The 13,053-nt window shown below is 48.7% G+C and overlaps 1 protein-coding gene across 2 annotated transcripts; it reads right to left on the reverse strand.

Moving 5' to 3' along the window:
- Window positions 1-582: 582 nt before the first annotated feature.
- SMIM7 (small integral membrane protein 7) lies at window positions 583-12,519 on the reverse strand. Of its 2 annotated transcripts, none has more exons than XM_042928810.1 (5): window positions 12,351-12,448; window positions 12,227-12,268; window positions 11,692-11,744; window positions 6,889-6,979; window positions 583-1,694 (listed from the first exon to the last, which is right to left on the reverse strand). In XM_042928810.1, the coding sequence occupies exons 1-5, from the start codon at window positions 12,374-12,376 to the stop codon at window positions 1,679-1,681; spliced, it is 228 nt and encodes a 75-aa protein (XP_042784744.1). In that variant the 5' UTR covers window positions 12,377-12,448; the 3' UTR covers window positions 583-1,678. The 2 variants fall into 2 exon arrangements, with proteins under 2 accessions (XP_042784744.1, XP_042784745.1); XM_042928811.1 differs by lacking the exon at window positions 583-1,694 and adding an exon at window positions 5,077-6,422 and having other exon boundaries at window positions 12,351-12,519.
- Between the last annotated feature and the right edge of the window lie 534 nt (window positions 12,520-13,053).

Below are 13,053 nucleotides of genomic sequence, written 5' to 3' on the forward strand. Positions count from 1 at the left end.
CAAAATCTCAATGACAGCATTCTCTTCGCAGAGCGCGATTCACCCCCATAACATATGAATGCCTCTCCTCACCGAAACCTCAGCACCAGTCTGAATAAGGCGGCGAGGTTTCCTTGCACCACTGACACGGCTTGATGAGTGACCAGGCAAGATCTCGGCACATCTGTTCTGGCTGACAAGGACACAGGCCTGGGCGAAGCTCGATTTGGCCGCTACGTTCCCCGGCGACTTACAAACCACACGCCCGGGTGTGACAAGGGAATAAATTATACAAGCAGTGAAGGAGAATGACGTTGGCAAAGCAGCAGCAGGAGCGGATTTGACCCTAGTCTAGCAAAACCCCGCTGCTGTCACCGGCTCTTTCTATACTGCCAAGAGCGGCCGGGTCAAAAATCACATTGGCCCAATTCCAGCCGCACATTTATTCACGCAAAATCTCAAAAGGGAAACCTAAATATTGCCTCTTTTCTGACTTTTTGACAGCCTCCGAAATGAAACCTCAGGGTTCCCCACAGTGTAGTTCACAACAACTCGGGCTGGACGTCAACTAACTTCTTGGTTAAAAAATGTGTAAACAAAAGATCCTTTTTAGAAATGAGCTTTATTTTCAATGCGACTCAGTTCTGCAAGTCTACAGGTTTACTTGGTTACTTCTTCCTCCCGTCAGGTTTACCTACAAATCAGGATTTCAAAAACCACAACGAACAAATCAAACACCGGCAGGATCTGGGTGCTGACCACCGGCATTTCGTCTTGGCAATAAAAGGCCTCCCTTTCAATGAAGATTCTGTGCAAAATGCTAGATTTCCTCGAGTGAGGCTCCTTGCTTTTCAACCTTGAAATCACTCACTTGAAAATCAGACCCGGAATTCCAAACTTTGAGAACTGGGTCCTGATACCCCCCATGGGCCGAAAATGATACAATTAATGGCCCCAAAAGTGACTTTAACAGAGGGCTTCAAGGCAAGGCGAAGTTTCTCCTAACACCCACGTCTGCCTGCTCTGTACCTCTCTTCCATGGGAATCGGTAATACTTCACCCTTAAAGTCCTGGGGATGACCTCAGCTGCACCGAGTGGCCAAGCAGAGCCCATCGAGACAGGAAAGGAATTTGGACACAGGCCCAGCAACAATGAACTTGCTTGTTATTCGTAAATACAGTCCAGTAAAGAGGCTCCATCAAACTCAAAAGCCAACCTTTCTGTTTCAGATCCCTGGATAAAAATTATTTTTTCAAAACTTGGGTAATTGGAACCAAAAAGGATGGTTGTTAAAAATAAACGGAGAAATATCCAGAAATGGGTTTCTAGCGGAAGCTTGGAAGAAGAGGAATTCCAATCTAAAAAAACGATCTAGACATGTTCTTTTATCCGTAGGGAATGCAATGTTATCACATTCCCCTTCCATAAGCCCTCCTCAAACTCCTTAAGTAGTCAGCATTTCAGAGGAGAGACCAAAGTGAAAAGATCTTTGAAAAGAAAACAATGACGTGGCTGGGAAACCGTGTGCAGCTTGGCGAACATTTTTTTCCACCCACCACGAACTTGGGCTTTCTGGGAAGATCGCTGGTTTTCCAGTCAAAACCATTCTTGAAGTCATCAGGAACGGAGGAAGGGAGACCCGGCATCTGGGAAGGTGGTTCCTGGTTCCTGGTTCCCGGGAAGGCGTATATCTGGGGCTCAGGAGCCAAACAGCCTGGAAAAGTCGGAGGGCAGAAATGTACATGAAGATGCAAACGAAGCAAAGCTATCGCTCTGAAAACACTTTCAGAAGATTTTTTATGTTACTATTAAGATTATTTTATATCCTTTATAATTTTGTAAGTGATTTTTCTGTTATGCAACGTGAACATACTTAACACTACCAAACAGTACATTTTATTTTTTTTTAATGTTTTTATTTATTTTTGAGACAGAGACAGAGCATGAGCAGGGGAAGGGAAGAGAGAGGGGGAGACACAGAATCCGAAGCAGGCTCCAGGCTCTGAGCTGTCAGCACAGAGCGTGACGCAGGGCTTGAACTCACGGAGTGTGAGATCATGACCTGAGCCAAAGTCGGAGCTTACCCGCCTGAGCCACCCAGGCGCCCCCAAACAGTACATTTTAAAAAGAAGAAAGCTATTTAACAAAGTATCTACTTCATCAGAATCTGTAACATTTTAGCCCATTCTCTATTACTGCCAGTCAGTGATGACTTTCATAAATTAAAAAAAAAAAAAAAGATATTAACGTTATTCCAGTGAAGGAAATCCTGAATAGGGAAGGCTTGGAAACTGTACAAATGTCCATGAAGTTGAGAATGGGTATGTAAGTTATGATAGAGGTTTACTGGGGAAAACCACAGGGCTGTTAAAAAGATATATATGGTAGGGGGGTTGCCTGGGTGGCTCAGTTGGTTAAGCATCTGACTTTTGATTTCGGCTCAGGTCATGACCTCACGGTTCCTGAGTTCGAGCCCTGCATCGGGCTCTGTGCTGACAGTGTGGAGCGTGCTTGGGATTCTCTTTCTCCCTCTCTCTCTGCCCCTTCCCTGCTCTCATGTGTGTGCACGCATGCACTCTCTCTCTCTCTCTGAAAATAAACTTAAAATACACACACACACAGAACTCTGTTACCTTTACGACATTTCTATAAATCCAAACTCTTTCCAAAATAAGAAGCCTTTTTGAAAAAAAGAACAACAGAAAGTGCAGGACCAACTGGATTACAACATATGCAAAAGAATGAAGCTGGATCCCTACCTCACACCATCTACAAAAATTAACTCAAAGTGGATCACAGACCTAACTATTAAAATTAAAATTAGAAAACTCTTAAAAGAAAACTTAGGCCTACAGGTGCCTGGGTGGCTCAGTCGGTTGAGCATCTGACTCTTGATTTTGGCTCAGGTCATGATCTTGCAGTTTGCGAGTTTGAGCCCTGCTTCGGGCTTTGCGCTGACAGCGTGGAGCCTGCTTGAGGTTCTCTCTCTCCCTCTCTCTCTCTACCCCTCCCCTGCTTGCATGCTCTCTCTCTCAAAATAAATAAATACGCTTTAAAAAAAAAAGAAAGAAAAGAAAACTTAGGCTTAAATCTCCATGACCTCGGGCTAGGCAACAACTTCTTAGCTATTACACAAAAAGCACAAGTGACAGAAGGAGAAATAGATTGGAGTCTACCAAAACTAAGATTTCTTTTGTGCTTCAAAGGACACCATCGAGAAACTGAAAAGACAACTCCCAGAATGGGAGAAAATACTTGCAAATCACATATCTGATAAGGGACTGGGATCCACACTATAAAAAGAACTCTTACAACTCAACTAAGAAATGGACAAAGGATCTACACATTTTTCCAAAGAAGATATACAAATGACCCATAGGCACATGACAAGACGCTCGACGTCATTCACCATCAGGGAAATGCAAATCAACCCTTACATCCGCTAAGAGGGCTCGACTCTCATCAAGGCTCTCATCAAAAAGACCGACAATCGCAAGCGTTGGCAAGGGTGTGGGGAAACTGGAACCATCATACGCTCCTGGTGGGAAGGCACACTACTGCAGCGACTTTAAAAAATAGTCTGGCAGAAGCTCAAAAGGATAAATATAGAGTGACCCTAAGACCCAGCAATCTCACTCCTCGGTATTTACCAGACAGCCTCGAAAACGTGGACGCAAATGTTTGTATCAACAATGTTGGAGACAGCCGAAAAATGGAAACATCCCAGATAGCCATCAACGGATGGATACAAAAACAAGCCGAGGCGCAGCCATACAATGGACTATTCTTTGGCCACAGAAAGGAATGCGGTGTTGACATGCCACGGCATGTCGGAACCTACGAGACATCACGCTGAGTGAAAGAAGCCAGACACAGAAGGGGCCACACACTGTTACGATTCCATTTATGTGAAATACCCAGAACAGGCAGATCCATAAAGAAAGCTGGAGGGAGGGGAGGACAGGCAGGAACTGCTTAATGGGTCCGAGGTTTCCCTTTCGGGGGTGATGAAAACGTTCTAGAATTAGATGGCCGTGGTGGTTTCACAACCCTGTGAATATACGACAAAACACTGAGTTGTGAACACCAACTTGCACTTTTTTTGTACTTATTCATCCTTGTTCTCCCTCGAGAATTGGGGTCTTCCTCTCCCCAATACTTCAGTATGAAGATGGCAACGTAGAGAAGACTTAACAGAACGGTTCAGTGAACACCCACATATACACCACCTCCATTCTGCAATTAACACTCTGTTGTACAGGGTACCTGTCAATCTGTCTCCCTTATCTTTGATGTGTTCCCAAGTTAAGCTGCAGACGGTAATACTCTCGGTCCCTAAACCTTCAGGCACGTTTCTCTCTGTATTTCAAGTTTTTCGTGCCTTTTTAAAATTTCCAAAGTAGCTCAGCTCAAGCAATACAGAAGTGGGTGCAGGGAACTGTGAACCATCCCCTCAGGCCCTGTTAACCTCGTCAGCGGTCACAGCATGGTCACCTCTGAGCATGGTCACGTCTGCGGACAGCCTGGAGTAGATCCGTCCAACTCCCTGCCTGGAAGTCTCCCCACACACTTCAGGCATTTATTTAATGTTTATCACAACTGAGGCCAGAGTGTGCATTTAAGTGACATCCCGCCGCCTTTACTTTCAAAACACTCCCCTGTGTAGACAGAAGTTTTACCACACCATCAGTGACGGTAGCATAACGGTCGTACGGGCGTCCTTTGAATTACCTGACTATTCCCTGTTCCTGGACAGTTAGGGGATTTCCAGTTTTGTTTCGTTTTCTTTTTTTTGTAGCAAAAGTAGAACAGCTTTTATTATTTAAAAAACCTTTGTTACTTTGAACACATCTAACGCCTTATTTATTTTTGAGAGACAGAGCAAGTACATGAGTGGGGGAGGGGGGCAGAGGGAGAGAGAGAATCTGAAGCAGGCTCCAGGCTCGGCACAGAGCCTGATGCGGGGCTCGAACCCACGACCCCAGGATGACGACCGGAGCCGAGGTGATTTCCAGTTTTTTAATATTCTGGGAAAACCGGTCCCTGCCTCCCTGACAGAGCCCTTTCTGAAAAAGATCTTCCCTCCCTGTGGACCCTACTGGAAGAGCTGGCCTAGGTCAGGGGTCGGCACACTCCCTGTGTAGCAAGTGGCACTCTAAGTAGTTTGGGCTTTGCAGGCCAGGCAGTTTCCATCACAAGGTTTCAAGCACTCCACGGTAACCAAAAGCAGTCACAGAAATGGGTGTGGCCGCATGACAATAAAACATCAGGAAAACCAGGAAATAGATACGGCCCAAGGGCTGTGGTTCCCTGACTCAACCTAAGTGATTCTGCTGGCACCAGGACAACCCCAATCTAGTAGGACCTGGGTGACACCAAGCTAGGTCAATCAGGCTCTGCTCTCAGGAAGCAGAATCAGCACACTAGGCTACAGACTAAGCCGGCCTTGGGCTAAGCTGGGACGTCACAGAGCCTGAGGCTACTACCATCCTGGTCACCGGCCAGCAGAGGAGCAGTAAAGGAAGCTAGCTAGGAGAGAAGGATGATGAAGCTGCTGGACAGAAAAGAACAAAATGATAAAAACACACTGAGCCCGCCCCTGCCCCAGGACCTTTGCGCGTGCTACGTCCAGTGCTCCTGTGCTTCTCTTCGGTTCTGGAGATGGAAAGGCTGCCTCTCGTTCTTTAGGTGTTGATTTACACAGCACTTCTCAGAGAGGTTCTTCCCGACCATTTCCCAAACTGAGAGCCTCCCATTTGCCTCATGAGTGAGGTTTTCCTATTTATTTGTTTTCTGTCCCTGTCCCATCTGCTATACCGTGTGCATTCACTGATGGCAAGGACTATGGCTGTCTTGGTCTCAGCTATAAGCCCAAGGCACAGCCCGTGCTGGATAGTTGTGAAGGAATGAAGGAATGAATGAATGAATAGGTGGGAACGTGGAAAGACCAAGGCTGGAGGAGCACCCCCAACACTGTTCTACCTCCTGTGAATCGTAGTTATGCTTCCCATGCTCTTCTGCAAATCCCCTGAGCTCTTCACGAGCCCTCTTTGTACCCGGACAGGCCTCAACCGAGCTCCCAAAGAGGGCCTCTCTGGGCATACACTGCGGTCCTCATTCTGGGTTCTAAAACACTTTCCAGTGGCACAGTGAACTCCCCCCCATCTCCTAAGTCCTAAGTCCATCCCTAACAGCCACTGGACTGGCACAAGGTCCCCCCAGCAACCCTAAATTCAACATCTCAATTATTCTGGACAGTCGATTTTCCTTCTCTCCCTCTTTAGGGTGAAGCAAGGGACCAGCCCAGCACGGACAAAATGCCAGATTCTCCCACTGTTTTTCCCGAGTCTGTTTACTAGGAGTCTCACAATTCATTAATAGCAGAATCAAAATTAAGGCCCCGCTGCTGGGAGGAAAACCAATCCGATTAGATTTGTTAAGCCTAATGAGGAAATGAAAAATGGGCACGAAAACAGAAAAAAGTCTGAAACCCTTCTGCTGGCTTCCAGCAGGGTAGGAAGCAGGGACCCAGCAGCACACTGGTCACTCAAGCCACATTTTCCACCCTGGCAGACACCGAGCATACACTAGACACAGCAGAGCTGGCAAGAGGTAACAGGGCCAAGGCTCGAGGGAAGGTATCTCTTGGCAGCCTCTGCTGAGGTACCAGAAACAGCCAGGACTTGGAGAACACCGTGTTCCGGTCAAAGCTCCGGCCTAGACCACAGTGACACAGTCTAACCTGTGTAGACCCTGGTTTCCTCTCTAGCTGGGAGACTTCTTATTTTGAAAGCAGAAAGCGTGACACAAAAGTGCCGACAGAGGAGACAGGGAACGACCACCAGGTGGGTCGATCTGGAGAACGACACTGAGGATGACACGGAAGGGGACAGGCGGGCTGGACTTACACGATCATGCAGAACATCATGAAGACATTCCACAGCGCGATGAAGATGCGGAAGTATCTGAGGCTCAGTAGGAACTCCCGGATGTTGTCACCTGCAAAGGCAGAAAGCATTTTTACAAGCACGGCTCACATGTCTGCTGTCACGGCTGCAGTGTGCTTCTGCGGTTTCCGCCCGCCCCCATCCCACTACCCCACGTTCCGGGGGCAGCATGGCTTTCCCTGTGGGTCGCCGCTGCTCCCTGACGCTTGGCATTCTGGCAGTAGCTGCCACTGACCAACCCCTGAGAGCACCCAGTCCCCAGTCTCTGATTGGCTCAGGGAGGGAACATGTGACCCAAGTCTACCCAATGAGAGTCAGTCCTGAGATTTTTGTCTCAACCACTGGGAAGGAGGCATTTGCTTCCTGTCCATCTTTCTGGGCTAGGAAGTTGTAAGCCCAGTCCTTTGGGTCAGAGATTGGCAGACTGTGGCCCATGGGCCAAAGCCAGCCCCTCCCGCCTGTTTCTGTATGGCCTGTTAACTAAGAATATCTTTGATACTTTTTAATGGTTAAAAAAAATCAAAGGAGTATTTTGTGAGACACAAACATTACATAAAATTCATATTTCAGTGTCTATAAATAAGTTTTATCAAAATACACCCATGCCCCCTCATTTATATATAGGAGATAAACCTCAGAGCTATTGTGGATTTGGTTCTGGTTCCAGACCACTGCAATAAAGTCAAATGATTTTTTTGGCTTCCCAGTGCATATAAAAGTTACGTTTACACTATACTATATAGTCTATTAAATATGCAGCAGCATTACATCTAAAAAATAATGTAAATACATTAATTTAAAAATTATTGGTGGGTGTATAGATGGCTTGATGCTTGGTTGAACGTCCATCTGGCTCTTGGTTTCGGCTTCTGTCATGATCTCCCAGTTCGGGAGTTCGAGCCCCACATCTGCTGGGGATCCTCTCTTTTTGCCCTTCCCCTTCACTTGCTCTCTCTCTCTCTCTCTGTCTCTCTCAAAATAAATAAACTTAAAAAAAATATATATTGCTGGGGTGCCTGGGTGGCTCAATCACTTAAGCATCCAACTCTTCATTCTGGCTCAGGTCATGATCTCAGGGTCTAGAGTCAAGCCCCCCATAGGGCTCCAAGTTGGGCATGGAACCTGCTAAAGATTCTCTGTCTCCCGGGACACCTGGGTGGCTCAGTCGGTAAAGTGGCCGACTTCAGCTCAGGTCATGATCTCATAGTTTGTGAGTTTGAGCCCCGCGTTGGGCTCTGTGCTGACAGCTCAGTCTGGAGCCTGCTTGGGATTCTGTGTTTCCCCCTCTCTCTGCCCCTCCCCTACTTGCACTCCATCTCTCCTCTCCCTCAAAAATAAACACATTAAAAAATTTTTTTTAAAAATTCTCTCTCCCTCTCCCCGAGTGCATGCACACTATCTCTCTCTCTCTCAAAAAAAAAAAAAAAAAAAAAAAAAAAAAAATACTGCTAACAAATGCTAACCATCATCTGAGCTCTCAGCAAGTCATAATCACTGATCACCGAAACAAATAGAACAATGAAAAAATGTGAAAACCTGCTAGAATTACCAAAATACGACACACACAAAGTGGGCAAATGCTGTTGGGAAAATTGTGCCAACAGACTTGCTCGCTCAGGGTTGCCACACACCTTCAGTTTGTAAAAAACAAAATTCTCTGCAAAGCACAATAAAACAAGGTATGCCTGGATTTGCCGTGGCTGCTTTCAAGGAACGGAGCTGAGATGCGGCACCAGAGAAGGTACGACCCACAGGGCACCTGGGTGGCTCAGTCAGTTAAGCGTCCGACTCTTGATCTGGGCTTGAGGTCAAGATCTCCCAGTTTGTGAGTTCCAGCCCCGCATCAGGCTCGCGCTGACGGCAATGCACAGCCTGCTTGGGATTCTGTCTCCCTCTCTTTCCGCCCCTCCCCAGCGTGCGCACACGTGGTCTCTCTCCCTCTCAAAATAAGTAAATAAGCACTAAAAAAAAAAAAAAAAAAAGAGAGACAGAGAGAGAGAGAAAGAAGGGATGACCCACAAAGCCTAAAATGTTTATGATCTATCCCTTTACAGAAAAATGTGCCAAGCCCTGCTCTCGGGTCACCTTTGTAAAAACAAGCAGCCTGAGAGTAAAACTAACCCAGAAGGACAAGGAGAGGATTGCATGCAGGGCGGCTGGTATGAGCCCCGAATCCAGGTGTGCCTGAGAACAGTCCTACCCTTGGGAGGTTTCAAGTTGCCTTACCCTTTGGCTGGGTTTTCAGTGTTTGCAGCTGAAAAAGGACACTAATTCAGGCAAGTAAAAGGGGAGCTCTGCTTTGATGATGATTCGCTCTAGTTCCCCAATGCCACAGAACAGAACCCATTTCGAGAGGAAACAGCTTGGTACGATGAGACTCCAGAGATGTGGGTTCCAGAACCCTCCTTCAGGGTTTTAAGTCAATCGTCCTCCCTCACTAATCCTCCAGAATGAAATGAATGGGTCCAGATAGGGTAACCTACAAGCACGCTACCCAAAATGTCATCTCTAGACCACGGCTGTCCATTAAGTACAGAAAATACCAGGCAGGAGCTCAGAAACTTACACGGCCACCCGATATGACAGCCATCTGGCATCACTGCATCATCCAAGCACCAGATGAGCACACAGACTTGCTGAACGCAGCTTAGATGAGTCCGGTATTGTTCAACCCACTGGGACAGCCACGTGCAGCTCAGCCCAGACTGCAGATGTCAAACGCGGGTCCATCCCCAGCATGTCTGAGAGGCACTGCTCGGCAAGGCCCTTCCTTGAGCCCAGCATCAAAAAAAAAAAAAAAAACAACAAACAAACAAAAAAAACAGGCTCTCCTGCCATCAACGGGTGCTAACTAAAGGCCACTTGTTCCAGGCAGCAGCCAAGTGCAGGGGATACAAGGAGGAACGAGACAGGCATCCCTGCCCTAAGGAGCTCACACGGAGGACAAATACTAAACAAGTAATCACACACCTGATTATTCACCATGACAAGTGCCATGGGAGCATACAAAGGGGGCATCCAACCTAGCTCGTGCTGGGGAGCGGGGGTTAAGCGCTTCGAGGAAGTGTATAAGCTCCGACCTTAAACTTGGGCAGGAGTTTACTGCCCTTCCACACAGGTGACCTTGGTCAGCCCCTGGCCTATAAATGCCCTAGTTTCCTCCTGTGTAAATGGGGGTGATGGGCAACTAGGAAGACCTCAGCACAGTGCCTGGCACACAGACAGCTCTCAACAAATGCAGCCACTACTGTATCAGGGGGTCAGCCAGGCACAGGGAGAGGGGCATTTTCTGCAGCAGCAGCAACAAGCACAAGATTACTAGCTGGAAGGAGACGTGCACAGAGCCCCTGATCACAAGGAAGCCACTGTTGTGACTGTCCTTATCGTGGACACTCTCACCACCACCAAGCCCTCCCACATCCTACCCACCCCAGCTCCGATTTAGATCTATAGACCACAGCCCCAGGAGTTGGTCTAGTACCTTCCACAGAGTGGGTAAGCAATATACATATAGCTGCTGAATGAATGGATGTATGAACAAAAGAATGAATGGATGGATGGTCTAGTGACTGAGGGTACAACCTGCGGGGTCCGAAAAAGCCAGGTTCCAATCAAGAGGCTGTCACTGGTTTACTATGTGACCACAAGCAAGTCAAGCCACAAGCCTGAACCTCAGTTTCCACACCTATAAAATGGGAAAATTCCCTTTACCTTTTAGGGGTGGAGACAGAGGGGAAATACCCATAGGAAGCACCTAAGGGGGCAGCCGCCACCAGGTAGGCCCCCAATAAAAGGGAGCTGTCAGACTGTCCTCAAATTCACTGCCCCCTCCTACGCAATGGAACCTATTGCGTAGGTTCCTATCGTCCCTACGCAATGCTCCATCATGGCACCCACCGCCTGGGCTGCTCCCTGCTGTGTCCCCAGCATCCAGCACAGTGGCTGGCATGTGACAGGTGCTCAATAATGCTTGGTGAATGAATAAATGTATGGACACAGTAGTCATGTACACGTCTCATGTCTCAAACAGTCACATGAATAAATTCAGCAAGAAGTGTCAAACCTAGGGCCTCCAGAGGCCAGGCAGGTGAAATGATATCACAAAGAGGAGCTGGGACGAGTAGAGGCCACAGGCCCTGCTTCAACAGGGTCCTGTTTTTCTCAACTTCACCCAACAGGTGCCAAGAGGTTGCTTGAACCCTGAGCTGTAGGACGTTCAGATTTTTCTTGAAAAATTTTCTTGAAAATTCAGACAACTGAATTTTTACGTGACATCTGATTTATTTGAAAGCTAATGTTGGCATCTAATTAAAAAAGAAAAAACAGGTCTGCAGTACTCTGAAAGCAAAAGCTACTTGTGAGGCTGTTCAGCTGCTCGTTCGTTCATTCATTCATTCATTCATGCTGGAAGACTGGCACCAAAAGGGCACAGAAATGGGCCAAAACAAGTTGGAACAAGTGTGAGGGGCAAATATTAGCCACATGGTATCATACATAAAGGAAAATTCTAACTGTACGAAGTTATATGAGTTCTGACTTATGCGGGGAGGGTTAGCAGGAGAAAGAAGGTCGACAGAGGTGAACAAAAGGAACAGCACATCCTCAGGCCCAACTCTCTCTCTCTCACACACAATCACACACGTACACACACACACACACACACACACACACAGATTATTAAAAAGAAAACTGAGTTAGGGCTTGGTAAGAACAAATTGTCCTCTCTGAATGGACCAATTTCAGAGTCCAGAAAGGAGGCCTTACCTGTGCTGGGCTCCCTCGACTCCTCCCCAAAGCCCTGCGTGTCCTTCTTTTTCCTACAAAGAGGAACAGACAGTATCCACTTTCGGTGGGACATAAAGACCACTCAGTCCTCTGGCCCTGACCCTCAGCTCAGGGGGCCTCGGACACCGTTTCAGCTCTAGCCCTGCAGCGGACTTGGTGACCTCGGGGGGTTTAATGCCCCTTTGGACCATCATCTACCGGCCAATCACAGCAAGGCCTGCAGCCACCAAGGTGGAGAGGTTAGTCTGTGGGTACGAAGGAAGGCTAAGAACTCCGGGGGGGACGGGCCGGAGGCTCTCCGGGATGCAAGAAGGGAGATCGCCGGAAACGAAAAGTCTTGATTTCAAGTCACCATGGAGCGCAGGGTCACAGAAGGACAGACCAGGAAGGAGGCGTGGCCAGAGGGCTGGCTGGGACTTGGGGGCGTGGCCTACGACTTGGGGCGGGCTCACGCTCGTGGGGGCGGGTCTACGGGTCCCCTGGGTGGAGCCGCGATCCAAAGCGGCCTACTCACAGCTTAAAGTTGAGCACCGCCCCGGCGTTCATCAGCAGCGTCCTGCGAAGGGAGAATGAGGTTACCTGGGCCTCCTCTTGTCCCTCTTATCCTTCCTACCCCAGCCTCTGGCCCCCCTAATTACCCGAACAGCAGGATGTCCCCGATCATCGTTACGGCCGAGGCGTCCGTCAGAACCGGAAGCGGAAGCCTCGAAGAGGGAGGGGAGAGGAGCACAAACCGACCAATCTCGAGGCCACGCTGTCGAGGGCTGGTCCAATCGAAGGCCAAGACATGCAGGGTCCCGCCCACTGAAGGCCAGGCCCCTTTAGGAAAGAACAAGCGCCCCTTTTTTCTGGGAGGCCCGGAGGGTATTGAGGAGAGGGCGGGGCGATGGTGTGACGTCACCCGGGGCGGAGTCACCCGCGGCAGTATTAGGTTACGCACTGGAGGCGTGCCGCGCTGGAGTGAGGCCCCCAGCGCGCAGGAAAATTAGTGCAGTAGCTTTATTTTCTGGGCTGGGGTCTCCGATGCGGCTTCTGGAGAAACCGGGCCTTCTGACCACTGAGATGCACAGGCGAATGGGTCCTGATGCAGTGGGCTCTAGGCACCGATGCCCGGGGCGGGGCGGGGGGGGGGGGGCTTCCTCCTGGGCCCCAGTGGAAGGCGGGGATCCCCACTAGGCTGGCGCTACGGGGGAGTGGGGGGGAGGGAGGAGGTCCCAACAGAGCTGTCCCTTCGGAGAACAGGGATCCCCGTGAGGAATGGAGATCGTAACTTACAGAGCCCCATAGAGGATTAGGGTCATGACAGCTCCACAGACAATTGGGGTCTTGACCCTCTGGGAT

This window comes from Panthera leo, chromosome A2, assembly GCF_018350215.1.
Source record: "Panthera leo isolate Ple1 chromosome A2, P.leo_Ple1_pat1.1, whole genome shotgun sequence".
NCBI classification, from domain to species: domain Eukaryota; kingdom Metazoa; phylum Chordata; class Mammalia; order Carnivora; family Felidae; genus Panthera; species Panthera leo.